The 17,207-nt window shown below is 35.4% G+C and overlaps 2 protein-coding genes across 2 annotated transcripts; both read right to left on the bottom strand.

Moving 5' to 3' along the window:
* Nucleotides 1–427: 427 nt before the first annotated feature.
* On the bottom strand, nt 428–9,221 carry LOC130463408 (uncharacterized). Its single transcript, XM_056832533.1, has 3 exons — nt 8,404–9,221; nt 7,148–7,246; nt 428–5,870 (listed from the first exon to the last, which is right to left on the bottom strand). The coding sequence occupies exons 1-3, from the start codon at nt 9,219–9,221 to the stop codon at nt 470–472; spliced, it is 6,318 nt and encodes a 2,105-aa protein (XP_056688511.1). The 3' UTR covers nt 428–469.
* Nucleotides 9,222–9,602: 381 nt separating this feature from the next.
* On the bottom strand, nt 9,603–10,417 carry LOC130464161 (uncharacterized). Its single transcript, XM_056833610.1, has 2 exons — nt 9,939–10,417; nt 9,603–9,651 (listed from the first exon to the last, which is right to left on the bottom strand). The coding sequence occupies exons 1-2, from the start codon at nt 10,393–10,395 to the stop codon at nt 9,617–9,619; spliced, it is 492 nt and encodes a 163-aa protein (XP_056689588.1). The 5' UTR covers nt 10,396–10,417; the 3' UTR covers nt 9,603–9,616.
* Between the last annotated feature and the right edge of the window lie 6,790 nt (nt 10,418–17,207).

Genomic DNA, 17,207 nt, shown 5'->3' with positions numbered 1-17,207 from the left:
ACAAAATAATACCACTTCATATATGCTGATCCTAAAGAAAGAAGGAAAATAAAGTAGTCTACTAACTAAAGTAAATCCTAATAGTATTCTAATAAATAAAGGAGCAAAACAGAGAAAAGAAATTAAGTTACTACACTAAAGGACAAATGAACACTATATTGTAATCCTAAGGATAAAAAATTAATAAATAAAAAAAGGTAAATAATAAAAAGAAGATGAAAGATACTAAAGTGAATCCTACTTATTAATCTAACGTAGGAAATGTTAGTATAAAACAAAATGCTTTGGGTTTTTTTGGTTTTCTAATTTTTTTTTTTTATTTTTTATTTTTTTTTATTTTTTATAAATGCAGAAAGTAAATAAACAAATAAACAAATTAAAAAAAATAGATTAAATTGGTTAGAAATCAATTGGGTTGCCTCCCAAAAGCGCTTGTTTATAAGGTCATAAGCTCGACCTCCTTTGCAATTCATTCCGGTGAAGGTTCGGAAAGTGTAATGTCAACACTCTCGTCAATGGGGTCTCCAACTCTGTAGTGTTTCACTCTTTGACCGTTCACCTTAAAAGTTCCATTCTGTCTGTTCCAGAGCTCTATCGAACCATACGGGAAAACCTTATTGACTCGGAACGGTCCCGACCATCTAGAGCGGAGTTTGCCAGGAAAAAGTTTTAATCTAGAGTTAAAGAGGAGAACTAAGTCGCCTCCCTTAAACTCTCTTCTCAAAATATGCTTGTCATGCCATCTTTTCGTTTTCTCCTTGTACAACCTTGAACTTTCATAAGCATCTAGTCGAAGCTCATCTAGCTCATTAAGTTGTAGGAGTCTCTTCTCGCCTGCTGCTTGAGAGTCAAAATTAAGAGCTTTGATAGCCCAAAACGCACGGTGTTCCAACTCAACAGGAAGATGACAAGCCTTGCCATACACAAGTCTATACGGAGTCGTACCAATAGGCGTTTTAAAAGCAGTCCTGTACGCCCAAAGTGCATCATCAATTTTCGCAGACCAATCTTTCCTTGTTCTCGCAACCGTCTTTTCCAAGATGGTTTTGATTTCCCGGTTAGAAATTTCTACTTGACCACTAGTTTGTGGGTGGTATGATAACCCCACACGATGATGTACTCCATATTTCTTAAGCATCGCCTCAAACCGATTTTCCAAGAAATGCTGGCCTCCGTCACTAATCAACACTCGTGGTATGCCAAATCGAGGAAAAATAGTTTTCTTAAAGAACTTGCTTACCACACGAGCATCGTTGGTTGGAGTAGCTATCGCTTCAACCCATTTCGAGACATAATCCACAGCAACCAAGATATACTTGTTCCCATAGGAAGAAGGGAACGGTCCCATAAAATCAATTCCCCACACATCAAACAGTTCAACCTCGAGAATATTATTAAGAGGCATTTCATTCCTCTTAGAGATGTTACCAGTTCGTTGACAACGATCACAAGACTTGACATGTTGATGAACATCTTTGAAAAGGCTTGGCCAATGAAAACCACACTGTAGAATCTTCGCAGAAGTCTTAGTAGTACCAGCATGTCCTCCACAAGGTAATTCATGACAATGTGAAATAATAGATGGTACCTCATTTTCTGGAATGCACCTTCGAATCACCCCATCTGCACAAGACTTATAAAGAAAAGGGTCGTCCCAGAAATGTCTTCTCACCTCCTTAAAGAATTTCTTCTTTTGCTGTGATGAATAACCGTGAGGAATAGTACCACAAGCCAGATAATTGGCTATATCAGCATACCATGGGATCTCTGTAGTAGCTATAACTAGGAGTTTCTCATCAGGAAATGAATCATCAATAGGGAGATCCTCGTCACTTTCACCCTCAAGGACAAGTCGGGAGAGATGATCAGCAACAACATTTTCGGCTCCCTTCTTGTCCCTAATTTCCAAGTCAAATTCTTGGAGTAGCAAAATCCAACGAATCAAACGAGGCTTAGCATCTTTCTTACTCATCAAGTACTTCAGTGCTGCGTGATCCGTGTGAACTATCACCTTCGATCCAACCAGATAGGACCGAAACTTCTCCATAGCATACACCACTGCTAATAACTCTTTCTCTGTTGTGGCATAGTTCATTTGTGCTGGAGCAAGAGTCTTGCTCGTATAGTAGATTGCATGTAGCTTGCCATCCTTCCTCTGGCCCAACACTGCCCCCACTGCATAGTCACTGGCATCACACATGATCTCAAATGGAAGATTCCAGTCAGGTGACTGAATGATAGGGGCAGATATGAGAGCTTGCTTTAACCTGTCAAAAGCCTCAGTGCAAGCATCAGTAAAAACAAAGGGGACATCTCTGCATAAGAGTTCGGTTAGAGGCCGAGCAATTTTTGAAAAGTCCTTGATAAAACGACGATAAAAGCCCGCATGACCAAGGAAACTCCTTACCCCTTTTACGGAGTTGGGAGGTGGTAAGCGCTCAATGACCTCTATCTTTGCTCTATCAACTTTGATGCCCCTATGAGAAACAACATGACCTAAAACGACTCCCTGTTGTACCATGAAATGGCACTTTTCCCAATTGAGAACTAGATTGACTTCTTGACATCTATGGAGCACCTTTTCCAAATTATCAAGACAAACATCAAAAGATGTTCCATAGACAGAGAAGTCATCCATAAATACTTCCATAGAGTTCTCAATAAGACCTGAGAAAATTGCCATCATGCATCTTTGAAAGGTGGCAGGAGCATTACATAATCCAAATGGCATCCTACGATAAGCATAAGTACCATAAGGGCATGTGAAAGTAGTCTTTTCCTGATCGTCGGGATGGATAGGAATTTGGAAAAAGCCTGAATATCCATCTAACCAACAGAAAAAGGAATGCTTTGCCAACCTCTCTAACATCTGATCAATAAATGGGAGGGGGAAATGATCTTTTCGGGTGGCTTTATTCAATCTCCTATAATCAATGCACATGCGCCACCCTATCACAGTTCTAGTGGGAATTTGCTCACCTTTATCATTCTTGACAACGGTCATACCTCCTTTTTTTGGAACTACTTGCACCGGGCTAACCCACTTACTATCTGAGATAGGGTAGATTATACCTGCATCAAGCAATTTAACAACTTCTTTCCTGACTACATCCCTCATGTTAGGATTAAGTCTCCTTTGAGGTTCAATAGAAGAAGCATGATCGTCCTCAAGAATGATTTTATGCATGCAAAATGAAGGGTTAATCCCCTTAATATCATCAATGGTGTACCCAATGACATTCTTATATTTTCTCAAAACAGTAAGCAATTGCTCAATCTGAATGTCATCAAGTTCAACATTAACAATAACAGGGTATGTATCATTAGAACCCAAGAAAACATACTTCAAATTAGAGGGAAGGGGTTTCAACTCTACCTCAGGAGGCGTGGAACTCTCCTTATATTCTCTCGGTTTCAACACCTCCTTGATAGGATTTTCAGATGCTAAAGCTCGTGTCTCTTCCAAGAGCCTCTTGTACTCCCTAGTCTCCCAATCCTCTTCATCTGCACTGCCCATCAAGACTGTCTGTAGCGAATCATCAAGTTGCAAACTGAAAGCCTTAGCTTCTATCGCCTCATCAAGAGCAACCACCCTATAGATAGTTTCTCCCATAGAAGGAGAACCCATGGAGTTTGTGAGTGTATACTCCATCTTCTCGTCACCCACTTCAAAGGTGATCTTCCCATTCTTCATATCAATTATGGCTCCAGCAGTGGCCAAAAAGGGTCTTCCAAGTATGATGGGAACCTGTGCATCTTCCTCCATTTCCATCACAACAAAATCACATGGAATGAAGAATTTTCCTACTCGGAGTGGAACATCTTCAAGGATACCAAGGGGAAACTTGACTGTTCTATCCGCCAGTTGTAGGGAGATGCGTGTGGGCTTCAGTTCACCCATATTAAGCTTCTTGCAGATTGACAAGGGCATAAGACTCACACTTGCCCCAAGATCACATAATGCTTTCTTGATCTCAATATCACCAAGCTTGACAGGAATGGAATAACTGCCTGGATCTCCTAGCTTCTTTGGAAGCTTGTTCTGCAAAATGGCACTGCACTCAGCTGTCAATGAAACAGTTGCATTCTCTTCGATCTTCCTCTTATTTGAGAGCATGTCTTTCAAGAACTTAGCATAAGAAGGCATCTCTGAGATAGCATCCAAGAAAGGGATGTTGATGTGCAGCTTCTTCAGTACCTCAAGGAACTTCCCATATTTCTTCTCTAGCTTAGCCTGTGCTAGTCTTTGTGGAAAAGGAGCAGGTGGCTTGTATGGCTCAATGGGGGAAATAATAGGTTCCTTCTTTTCTTCTTCAACCATTTTTTCAGATTCATCTTTCTCATCTTCTACCACAATCACTTTCTTTTGAGGTACCTTTGGTGGAAGGTCTTCTAACACTCTACCATTCTTCAAAGTAACAGCATTCATCTGACCCTTAGGTGGTTGCTCAGTATTTCCAGGGAATTGGCCTGGAGTCTTTGAGAATTGACCCACTTGGTGAGCAAGTTGACTTATCTGACTCTCCATAAGCTTGTTCTGAGCTTGAATTTGTTGAATTGAGGTAGCGAGGAACTCATTTTGCTTCATCTGCCCTTCCCAATACTTGTCTTGCTTAAGTTGTGAGGCAGCAAGAGACTCAACCATAGCTTCCAAATTGGACTTTGGTCGTGGAGGGGCTTGTTGAGTGAAAGATTGCTGGTTGAAAGGCGGTCTAGCTTGAAAACCTGGAGGTTGATTGAAGTTGTTGCGCGGTGGTGGTGGATTAAGCTGATTTTGAGTGTTCTTGTATGAGAATGCTGGATTTTGCTTCCACCCCTCGTTGTATGTATTGGAATAAGGATCAAATGGTCGTCTATGATTATTGTTGTTGTAGAGAGCATTGGCTTGTTCAATTGTCAACCCAGCATTATTGATTTGACAATCATTAGCAATATGTCCTTGTATTCCGCATACTTCACATGAAGCTACCGTAGATGAACCAGTTTGAAATTGATCAAACTTTTGAGATAGTGCCTGCACAGTACTGGTCAACATGGTTAAAGCATCAACATTATATTTACCTCCCTTTTTAGCACTGTTCCGACCACCTGGGTGATAGTTGTCATTAGCTGCCATTTTCTCAATTAATGCCTTAGCTTCAGATGGAACCTTGGCAGTGATAGAGCCACCTGATGCAGCATCAATGTAGATCCGATACTCATGCGTCAACCCATTATAGAAAGCTTGGATCAAGAGCCACTCTGGAATCCCGTGATGAGGACATTGCCTTTGCAAACGTTTAAATCTTCTCCAGGACTCATACAATGACTCATCTTCAGCTTGACGAAAGGTGGTTAACTCATTTCTCATTCTAGAAGTCTTCTCTTGATCCAGAAATTTCACCAAGAATGCCTTGACCAATTTATCCCATGTATCAAACGAGCCTGTACCTTCATCTTTCAACCACTCCTTGGCTCTATCCCGTAGAGAAAAAGGGAAAAGTCGTAGCCTAATGGCCTCATCAGTGACATTGTTGATCTTCATAGTATCACACTTCTCCAGAAAGTTATCAATATGACTTACAGGACAGTCATTAGGCGAGCCTGAGAATGAATCATTGGAGATGAACTGAATAAATTGAGGCTTCAGTTCAAAGTGTGCAGCAGTGACAGCTGGTCTGACAATACTAGAAAGTACACCAGTAGTTGTATCTGGTATACCATATTCCCAGAGAGATTTGGCTGGTACTTCGTCACCCATTGTATCCTTCTTCTTGTTCTTGTTCTGTCTCCTTCTACCCCCTTGCTTGCGTGCAGTGGCCTCGATTTCAAGATCAATAGGAATCAAATTCTGTGAGCCTGCACGTCGAGTTTGCATGCAACAAAGGAAACTGGAAACAAAATATCAGATAAACAAGGAGCAATAGCCGAAGCCACTAACCAAATCAAAAATACTTAGTAGAAATAAATCAAAAATAACTAATTTAATACCGTTAGTCCCCGGCAACGGCGCCAAAATTTGACAAGGCTGTCGCGTGCCTATCAAAAATAACCTAACTAAACCTCCTAACTATGTAGTCGGGTAAGTAAGGGTCGAATCCCAAGAGACTAATGTATTAAAAACTAGCTAAACTGACGTGAATTAATACTAAGTGAGTAACCAAACAACGATTTAGAATGGATAATTAAACTAATTCTAGCTAAGAACGTAATTAATAATAAGACTAAAATCAAGGATTAAAAACACCTAGAGTTAAGCATCACCACTAGCATAATCAATGTAAAGATAAATTCCTACCCCAAACTAATTAAATAAATGTTCACGAGTAAAGGTAAACCTTAAATAATACCATGAACCTCTCCCGAGTATCAATGGCTTCCCTAATGTACAATCAAGACCTACTCCCGTGGAATCATGCATATTAGAGACATTAAATTCAATACCATAAATTCCTAACAATCCGTTCTACCTACTCCCGTGGAGAATTTCATGTCCTTAATTGAAATATTCAAATCCGTCAGAACCCAACTCCCGTTACGGTAAAGACAACGGAATAATAACAATACTAATTATCCCTAATCTAGTATTGGAGATTGTACAATCAATTAAGCAAGAACAATTAAATAATTAAATTGGGGAATTAAAAGAATAGATCATACATTAATCATTACTAGGGTTTACTTAACCCTAGATTAGAAAACTACTCATACATATTAATTAAACAAATAAGATAAACTAATGAAGAACACATAATTAATAACTAAAGTGGAAAGAGGAAAATAGTAAAGAATAATACTTGAATTGATTATGTGAGGGATTACGGCACTTTTGTTCCCAATAATGGCCAACAATCTCCAAAAACCAAAACTTTCAATCAAACGTGAATAATGATCAGTCTCCAAACGCAAAACAAGCAGCGTCCCTCGTCAAAACAATAAAAGTGACGGAAGAAGATTTTAGGTTTATTATACTACTTGTATTTATACCTCGATACAATAGGAAATATACTAGCTATTAAACTCTAATAATTAGCTCATTAAATGTTTAATACGGGATCGAAAGAAGAGTGCCACGGCTCGGGTGTGGGATGTAAAGTAGGCCACGGGTACGCCGTGATATTGGCTGCCCGGTGATCTTGTATTTGTCTTAAACTCTTGTTTGTATCACAGTGTAAACACCTTGTAAACGTGGGTGGCTCCTAGACATCGTACATTCGTACTCACTCTACCAACATCTTCTCCGAGGTCTACCAACTTGAGATATTTCCTACAAAACAAAAATAAAACAAACACGAGGAGAGAAATATCGAAAATAACGAATAATAGCACTTAAAGATCAAAATATGAAAGAAATATGACAAACAACGGACTAATATGACATATAAAATGCGTATATTATTGTGTTGTCACTTTGCTCCCAACAATCCGGCCTCTGAGATGATGTCGAGGGCATATTTTCTCTGACATACATAGAACCCTTGACTACTTCGTGCCACCTCTAACCCAAGGAAGTACTTCAGAGCCCCGAGGTCTTTCATTTTAAAACACTCCTTCAAGTATGCCTTAAAACTCTCAAGCGCAAACTTGTTATTGCCTGCGATAATCATGTCGTCCACATAAATGAGCACACTCAGCTGCAACGTACCTTTAGACAGAGTAAAGAGCAAATAATCGGACAGCGACTGTCGAAATCCATAGTGCGTCAATGCCGTCGACAACTTCTGGAACCAACATCTAGGTGCTTGTTTCAACCCATACAACGACTTTCTCATTCGACACACTTTGTCAAAGTGATTCTTCTTGAATCCAGGAGGAATCTTCATATAGATCTCTTCCTCCAAGTCACCGTGCAAGAACGCATTGTGGACGTCCATCTGATGCACGTCCCACTGTTTGACAGCTGCGACAGCTAGGAAAGTTCGAACTGTCGCCATCTTCGCGACGGGAGCAAATGTCTCATTATAATCCAACCCTTCCTCCTGATGATTCCCTAAACATACCAATCGAGCCTTCAGTCTCAACAAATTCCCATCCTCATCACGCTTCTCAGTATACACCCATTTACTCCCCAGTGCTTTCTTCCCTTCCGGCAAATTTTCCAACGTCCATGTCCCCTGTTCCTCCAACGCGTCGATTTCAGCAGCCATTGCCTGACGCCACCCCTCATGTTGCATCGCTTGTTTAAAACTCTTAGGAACTTGCCCTTCTTGCAATGCTGCTATATAATGCCTGTGCTTTGACGAAAAACGCTCATAATTAACAAAATATGTGATAGGATAAGGAGTACCTGAGGGTGGTGACGCCGTAGGTGTTTTGTCGGAAGTACTATATTTTTCCCGTATTGTATGTATCACACAGTCTTTCAGCTTTGTCGACGGAAACTTCACACGCTTCCCCCTTCCTAACTCCGTATCCTCCACACACTGCCTTGTCTCACTCTCATCACTACCCGTCGTCTCATCTACACCTGAGACGACGTCTGATTCACCTCGACTAGGTGTATCATGTTTTTCCTCCCTCACAGTCGACAAGACCTCCTCCGTGTCACCCGCAGGCGACGACACCTCCTCTGTGGCACCTGCAGGTGACGACACTTCCTCATTGTCACCTGCAGGCGACACCTCCTGAGTACATCCAGTCCCACTCTCATCCAAACCCCATTGGTCAAGCACCCCACCACCATCATGCATTGCAGGCAACATAGTCGACGTGTCTGCGAATGGAAACGTCCGTTCATGAAATTTTACATCCCGTGAGACAAAGAACTCGTGTGTCTCCAGGTCGTACAGTTGCCATCCCTTCCTGCCAAACAGGTAACCCAGAAACACACATTTGCGACCACGAGACGCAAACTTATCCCCTTTACTCCGGAGATTATACGCATAACACAGACACCCAAATACCCGGATAGACACATACGATGGTGGTTTTCCAAATAACATCTCATAAGGGGTTTTATTGTCAAGGACCGGTGTAGGTGTACGATTGATCAAGTGACAAGCAGCCAGAATACATTCCCCCCAAAATTTTATAGGAAGATTCCCTTGAAACCGTAACGCTCTCCCAACATTCAAAATATGTTGGTGCTTCCTCTCGACTCTCCCATTCTGTTGAGGTGTCCCAACACATGACGACTCAAACAGAATCCCATTTTTAAAGAAATAACCTTGCAAACAATTAAACTCAGTACCATTGTCACTGCGAACAACTCTCAGGGATCGATTAAACTGACATTTAATCATGGCAACAAAATTAAGAAACGACGATTCAACTTCCATTTTATTGCACAATAAATAAATCCACACACCCCTAGAATAATCATCCACAATGGTAAGAAAATACTTCGCCCCACTCGACGAGGGTGTTTTGTAAGGCCCCCATAAATCAAGATGAACAAGGTCGAATGGGCGACTCGCACGACTATCACTATTTGGAAAACTCTCCCTACATTGTTTCGCCCATGGGCATACATCACAAATGTTTTTATTATTCCTAATCTTATGACTCATAGGAGGAAGTAACTGCAACACTTTTTCCGACGGATGCCCCATACGTTGGTGCCACAAGTCGACCACACACTCCACTGCTAGCACACGAACCCTTGGAGCCCCACGGAAAAAATAGTCCTTCCTGTCGATCACCCACGCCAATCACCATCCTCGTCGAGCGGTCCTGAAGAACACACATTTTGTTAGTAAATTGAGCAGCACAATGTAATTCGTCACTTAATTGAGTTACAGAAATTAAATTGCAGTTCAATTTAGGCACAAATAGAACGTTATCGAGCACAAAACCATCCTCCAAGACCACCGAACCATATTGATTTGAATTTGCAGGTTGACCATCTAGTAACACAACCTGTTGATTACTCGATGTTTTGATATTTCTCAGAATTGAAATATCACCCGTCACATGACGTGAGGCCCCACTGTCAACAATCCATCGTAAATCAAGATTACCTTGCAACTTGTTTGGTGGTCGTGATAAGATGTCAACAATTTGCTGGACTTGCTCCTTCGTCACACCAACAAGCTCATGATTGGTTGTCGTCACTGCTCCCTGCGATCCGCCTCCACTCGTCACAGTGGTTGTCGCCCCTGCTGTGGTATTACTCACGGCATTGGCGCGAGCGACACCACTGGTCGACGACGCTGCCCCACGAGCTCCTCTGCCTCCTCTAATCGACGTCCTGCCTCCTCGACCAGGCCCTCTACCACCTCGTTTCTTCTCATCCCACCATTCGGGAAAACCAATCAGCTGATAACAAGTTTCTTCCTCATGACCCTCACGATTGCAATGACCACAAAATCTGTCACTCGCATCTCCCGACCTCGACCGACCCTTAGTCTCGACCTTGAACGCCATGACACTCTCCTTACCTCTCGTTGCCTTGGCGCGCATGGTCTCGGTATTCATAACCGTCTGGTATGCCTCGTCGAGGCCTGGAAACGGCGATCTTGCTGTCAGTTGTGCACGAATGGCCTCATAATGATCGTCTAAGCCAATTAAGAAATAGTGCAGACGATCTTCATCATGAATGTCCCCCACCTGCTTCGCTATGTTGCACGTGCAACCCGCACATATACACCTTGGAACTCGTGCATACTGTACGTACTCCTTCCATACCTTCGACAAGCGGCCATAGTACTCCATGACGCCCTCAGACGTGCCCTGCTTGCAGCCACTCAGAGCCATCTTAATATGGCAGACCCTAGTTCCCGACACGACGCAGTACCGCGTCCTCAAATGACACCACAACTCGTGAGCAATATCAAAATCTTCCAGATTCGAACGCAAACTCTCGTCTATGGTGTTTGTGATCCAAGACACCACCATCGAATTGACCGCAATCCAATGTTTCATCTTCGTTGCGTCCGTAATGGGTTCCTTCACAGAACCATCAAGAAATCCAAATTTGAATTTTGAAATCATCGAGCGACGAACGGCTTTGGCCCATTCATCGTAGTTCGATGCTCCTCTTAGTTTCACAGGGGTGATAACAATACCGGGACCGTCGCCTGACCCGAGATAGTAGTCTAGGTCGACGGCGGCGGCGATGACCTTTAATGGTGCCTCCTCATCGGAACTCATGGTGATACTTAAGGAATGGTTAACTCCTAATCTCGATACTCAACAAGCGAAGAAACTCGCTGTTCTCAATACTCGGCTACACTCTCTCAGATTATTGCGGAAAAAAAAACTAGGATTTTTAACCTAGGCTCTTGATACCATGTCAAATATTGTGTAATCTCGTATCATTCTCAATAATCACACACGTATATATAGTACAACTCAGTTACCTAAACCCTAGGTACACATTAGGTAACATACCATAGTTAGGACTCTACAGAATATTCACAGAATAATATCTAATATCTTAACATATCTTAACAATTTTACTAACTGGTTGGATTAGTTTCTTAGTTAAAGTGTTTGGTAAGTTAATTATTAACTACCATTACTATCTCTGTTTGCATGAGTTTTAATAAAGCAACGTAAATCAATTAATCAAGGAGAATTGAAAATTGAGACCACCAATTAGTTATTTTTATATGTACTTTTTTAACGCATAAAGGAGAATATATTCGCAAATATGATGGTGCAGGGGTGTGCACAGTGCTCTTGGTGCACTGGTGTCCAAACGACATGCAATAAATATAAAACGCGGATATCTTGTTGAATCCGGAGAAGAAAAGAACAAACGTTGTTTTTTTGATAAAAAAAGAACAAACGTTGTTCTTTTGTTAAAAATAAGAACAATGACTGCTCTGTCCCTTTTTTTTCGTTCTTTTGTTTTTCACTCCATTTTTCTGATATATATACCTTTTTTTTTTAATTTTCGAATCAGAATTTGTGAAGAGGAGAGAGAAAAACTATGGAAAGGAGAGAGAAACTGTGAAGAGGAGAGAGAAAGTAATGGAAAATTCTCAGATATTGGTTGATTTTTCTACTTCAATATCAAATTCTATTGATTCTTCTTCTTCAAATTTGAATTCCTCTGCTGATAATCCGATTTGTGAAGGTAATTTTTCAATTTTTTTAAAACGAATTACTTATTTATGATGATTTTGATTTCCATGTTCATTATTTTCATCATTTCAATTTATTTTGATTTTTTTGATCATTTCGATTTCTGCATTTCTCAATAACCTTGATTAATGTATTTTGATTCTATATTTTGATAATTTTGATGATTAATGTATCTTGATTATATATTTCTGATGATTTTGATTTCTGTTCTTTTTTCGATTTTATATGTTCTTTTAATCTTATCTTTTGTTCTTTTATATATTGGTTCTCATATATGTATTAAGAGATTGTAATAATACAGAAAATAATTATTGAACATGTTGTTCTTTTTTGCTTTAGCTTGTTGTTCTTTGTTCTTTTTTGCTTTAGCTTGTTGTTCTTTTGATATTACACACTTCAGATGAAATTGTTCTTTTACCATTTTTGTTGTTCTTTTATCTTTTTTGTTGTTCTTTTTTCACATGGTTAAAATAAGTGTTCTACATGATATGTTCTTTTCTGCTATTTTTAATGTTCTTTTTCTTTACTTTATTATATTCTTTTATGCTCTATTGTTGTTCCTTTTTTTATTGGTAATGTTGTTTTACATGGTTAAAATAAGTGTTCTACATGATATGTTCTTTTCTGTATTTATAATGTTCTTTTTCTTTATTTATAATGTTCTTTTAGGTTCATCCTCTTTTTGTTCTTTTGAGGAATTGCTCTGTTTATTCAGCCCCTCTTCTTGTTCTTTCAGCTGTTTTTGAAGATTTAACATCATTTGTTGCTGGTCAAGTAAAAGCTTCCTTTGCTCTTCAATACTGTACTTTTTGAAAAAAGAACAAACATAAAAGAACATTAAGATTTATATCTAATTAACATAAAAGAACAGAACAACAAAACCCAAAAAAAAAACAGACAAACAAGTGCACCGTTCTTATCATGAACATGGCTTGTATTTCTTCTCCTTCCCCCTTTTTTTTTATTTTTTTTATTTTTCATTTTCTATATATATAATATTTCTCCTATTGGATTCATAACTTCTCATTTTAGAAACACATTCTTGAGAGAGAAAGAGGAGAGCTTTTAGTTTCTCCCAACAAAAGAGAGATTTTATGAGAGAGAAAGTTCAAAACAAATTTTCTCCTCCTTTCTCTGAAATGTGATTTTAATTGAATTACGTTTACAAAAAACTAGTTTATTAAGCGAAATACTATTTCAATTTTGCTATTTTTTGAATTTTATTATTCATTCAAAGAGGTTTATGCTGTTGATGAAGGTGCATCGGGTGATTAAGGTAAATTTTCTCGTTCTTAATTCTATGTTCTTTTTAAATTTTAATGTTCTTTTCTTATAACTTTCTATTTATGTGGCATCAAAACACTGTGTTCTTTTTAGAATCAGCAATTGTTCTTTTTACATATTTATAGTGTTGTTTTCAGATATCTTTTGATAAATAAAATAACGGAATTAGAACATAAATTGGTTGAAAAAGAACATTTTCAGAACTTAAAAGAACAAGAAAAAATATAGATCTGGTTTTAAAGTTCATCAAAGGTTCGTCGTTTTATTTTTTAATTAGAACATAAATTGGTTGGAAAAGAACATTTCCAGAACTTAAAAGAACAAGAAAAATTATAAATCTGGTTTTAAAGTTCATCAAAGGTTCGTCGTTTTATTTTTTAATTAGAACATACTGTAAATTGGTTGGAAAAGAACATTCACAGAACTTAAAAGAACAAGAAAAAATATAACTGCTTTTTATATTTGTACCTTTTGTCTGATTTGTCAATATTAGTGTTCTTTTTGTTAGTGTTCTTTTTGTTAATGTTCTTTTTGTTAATGTTCTTTTTTTTTACGGTTTTTATTTTTGTTGCGTTTTATTGTTATTTATGTGCGTTTTGGGACAGGTGCACCAAGAGCACCATGCACACCCCTACACAATCTGAGCGTTGAATATATTAATTATAAGAAAGTTCGATTATAACATCGGGATTTCTCCAAAAACTTGCTTCCCGGAAATATTTCAATGAAGCAAACTCCCTCCAAAATTTCCAAAAATATATACAAAGGAACCAAAATGATCTCCTAGCTTCCTTTCACTGTTGTTTGCTAAGCTATACAAGTCGGAGGTCTGAAGAAGCCTTTCTGCTTTATCTTCCTTGCTCCTGAGTGCTTCCTTCCTTATGCCCTGTTCTTTAGAGCTGAATTGAACTAAACTAAACTGAGCTGAAATTAACTGAATGGAACTGAACTGAATGCTCCTGAATTGAACTGAACTGAACTGAACTTAACTTAACTTAACTAAATATTATTGAAATAAAATAATAAATAATAAATAATAAATAATAAATAATAAATAATAAATAATAACTAATAAATAATAACTAATAACTAATAAATAATAAATAATAAATAATAAATAATAAATAATAATAATAAATAATAAATAATAAATAATAAATAATAAATAATAAATAATAAATAATAAATAATAATAATAAATAATAATAATAAATAATAAATAATAAATAATAAATAATAAATAATAATAATAAATAATAAATAATAAATAATAATAATAAATAATAATAATAATAATAATAAATAATAAATAATAAATAATAAATAATAATAATAATAATAAATAATAAATAATAAATAATAATAATAAATAATAAATAATAAATAATAAATAATAAATAATAAATAATAAATAATAAATAATAAATAATAAATAATAAATAATAATAATAAATAATAATAATAAATAATAAATAATAAATAATAAATAATAAATAATAAATAATAAATAATAAATAATAAATAATAAATAATAAATAATAAATAATAAATAATAAATAATAAATAATAAATAATAATAATAAATAATAAATAATAAATAATAAATAATAAATAATAAATAATAAATAATAAATAATAAATAATAAATAATAAATAATAAATAATAAATAATAAATAATAAATAATAAATAATAAATAATAAATAATAAATAATAAATAATAAATAATAAATAATAAATAATAAATAATAATAATAAATAATAAATAATAAATAATAAATAAATAATAAATAATAAATAATAAATAATAAATAATAAATAATAAATAATAAATAATAAATAATAAATAATAAATAATAAATAAAAATAATAAATAATAAATAATAAATAATAAATAAAAAATAAAAATAATAAATAATAAATAATAAATAAAAATAAAAATAAAAATAAAAAATAAAAATAAAAATAAAAATAATAAATAATAAATAATAAATAATAAATAATAAATAATAAATAATAAATAATAAATAATAAATAATAAATAATAATTAATAATTAATAAATAATAATAATAATAATAATAAATAATAAATAATAAATAATAAATAATAAATAATAAATAATAAATAATAAATAATAAATAATAAATAATAAATAATTAATAATAAATAATAAATAATAAATAATAAATAATAAATAATAAATAATAAATAATAAATAATAAATAATAAATAATAAATAATAAATAATAAATAATAAATAATGATTAATAAATAATAAATAATAAATAATATTAGTAATAAGTATTATAAATAATAAAAATAATTAATAACTAAAGAATAATTAATAATTAATAACTAATAATCCGTAATTAATTATTAAAAAATAATAAATTATAAATAATAAATTAAGTAAATAATAATAAATTAATAGTAAATACTCCGTCTGTTCCATAATGTTCCTCATGTTTACTATATTATATGGTCAAAGTTTAAAATCTTTGACCGTAATTAATAGTATGATTAAGAGTATAAATGTTAACTTGTGGGGTATCATTGGATTCGTTTCAATATAAATTTTCTAAATATCAATTTTTTTTTATAATTTTTACTAATACGAAATTAAAATTATTAACGGTCAAAGTAGTGCATTGGAGACCGCGCGCATAATGAAAAAGTGAGAAACATTATGAAATGGAGGGAGTACTTAGTTATATATAATAAAAATAATAAATAATAGTATACATAATAATAGTATACATAATAATAATAATAATAATAATAATAATAATAATAATAATAATTATTATTATTATTATTATTATTAATAATTATATAATAATAATAATAATAATAATAATAATAATAATAATAATAATAATAAGTTGAATTGAATAGAATTGAATTAAACTCAACTAAACTGAACTGAACTGCGAAATAAGTCTTGAAACTGCAGTTAAGCCAAAAAGAACAGGGCCTTAGTGTTGTCCCCTGCATTCACATTCAAATTAAGCCCTGATGATGTAGTTGTCACGGTTGTTGCAATGATTTCGAACATTATTTTCGTGGTGATACCTTCACTTCCTTGTCCTTCCAAAGTGTTGGCTTCAAGGTCAATCACATTACTGATGCCTTCTCCCTGCTGTAACCTATTCTTCTCATCATCTTCCAAAATTTGAAGCTCCCCTTCGTGTGCTATTGTTGTGAAAGGTGGTGGGTTTAAGAAGAACTTATGGCCAACAACCAAGTCAAAGCATATTGAGTTAAGCCATGTGCCACCTTATTGTATGCGTGAGGAATGTGCTTCACCACAAGACTTCTGAATCTGCACATTAGACTTGCAATGTTACTGAGAATAGGCATGAGCTCCTCATGATATCTTCCCTTGACTGAATCTAGCATGGTTAATAAAACTTTTGCATCAGTTTCTAGCTCCAGGTTTTGAATCTCATAATCCACCGCCATAAGTAATCCTTCCCTTATCTCAAAAATTTATGCTGCTAGTGGTGTAATTGCATTGAACTTGCTTGAAAATACCATGTAGCAGCTGCCTGTAGCACCCCTAAACACTCCCCCTCCACCAGCTTCATCGTGTGCTTTCCCGCTTCCATCTGTGTTAAGTTTTAGGAAGTCACAGGCTGGTGGTGTCCAGATTACTGGTTGTTTCTTCATCCTACTTTTGTCTTTTCCCTGCAACACCTTGTTAGTAGTGACATAGTCCACGTATAAGGCATTATAAATTGAGAAAGGTTTGATCATTTTATGTAAGAAAACTGCTTGATTCCTGGACTTCAGGTGTGCCATAAGGCAATACAAAAAATCACCTTCCAGTTCGTGGACTGACTTAGATTGTAACTAATCCAATATTTCCATCCTAAGTTAAAGAAGTTGAGAAAATTGATATTATGGATTTTAG

This window comes from Spinacia oleracea, chromosome 6, assembly GCF_020520425.1.
Source record: "Spinacia oleracea cultivar Varoflay chromosome 6, BTI_SOV_V1, whole genome shotgun sequence".
In the NCBI taxonomy this organism is placed as follows: Eukaryota; Viridiplantae; Streptophyta; class Magnoliopsida; order Caryophyllales; family Amaranthaceae; genus Spinacia; species Spinacia oleracea.
The sequence above is the reverse complement of the archived record's forward strand: the minus strand, read 5'-3'. Positions and strand labels throughout refer to the sequence as shown.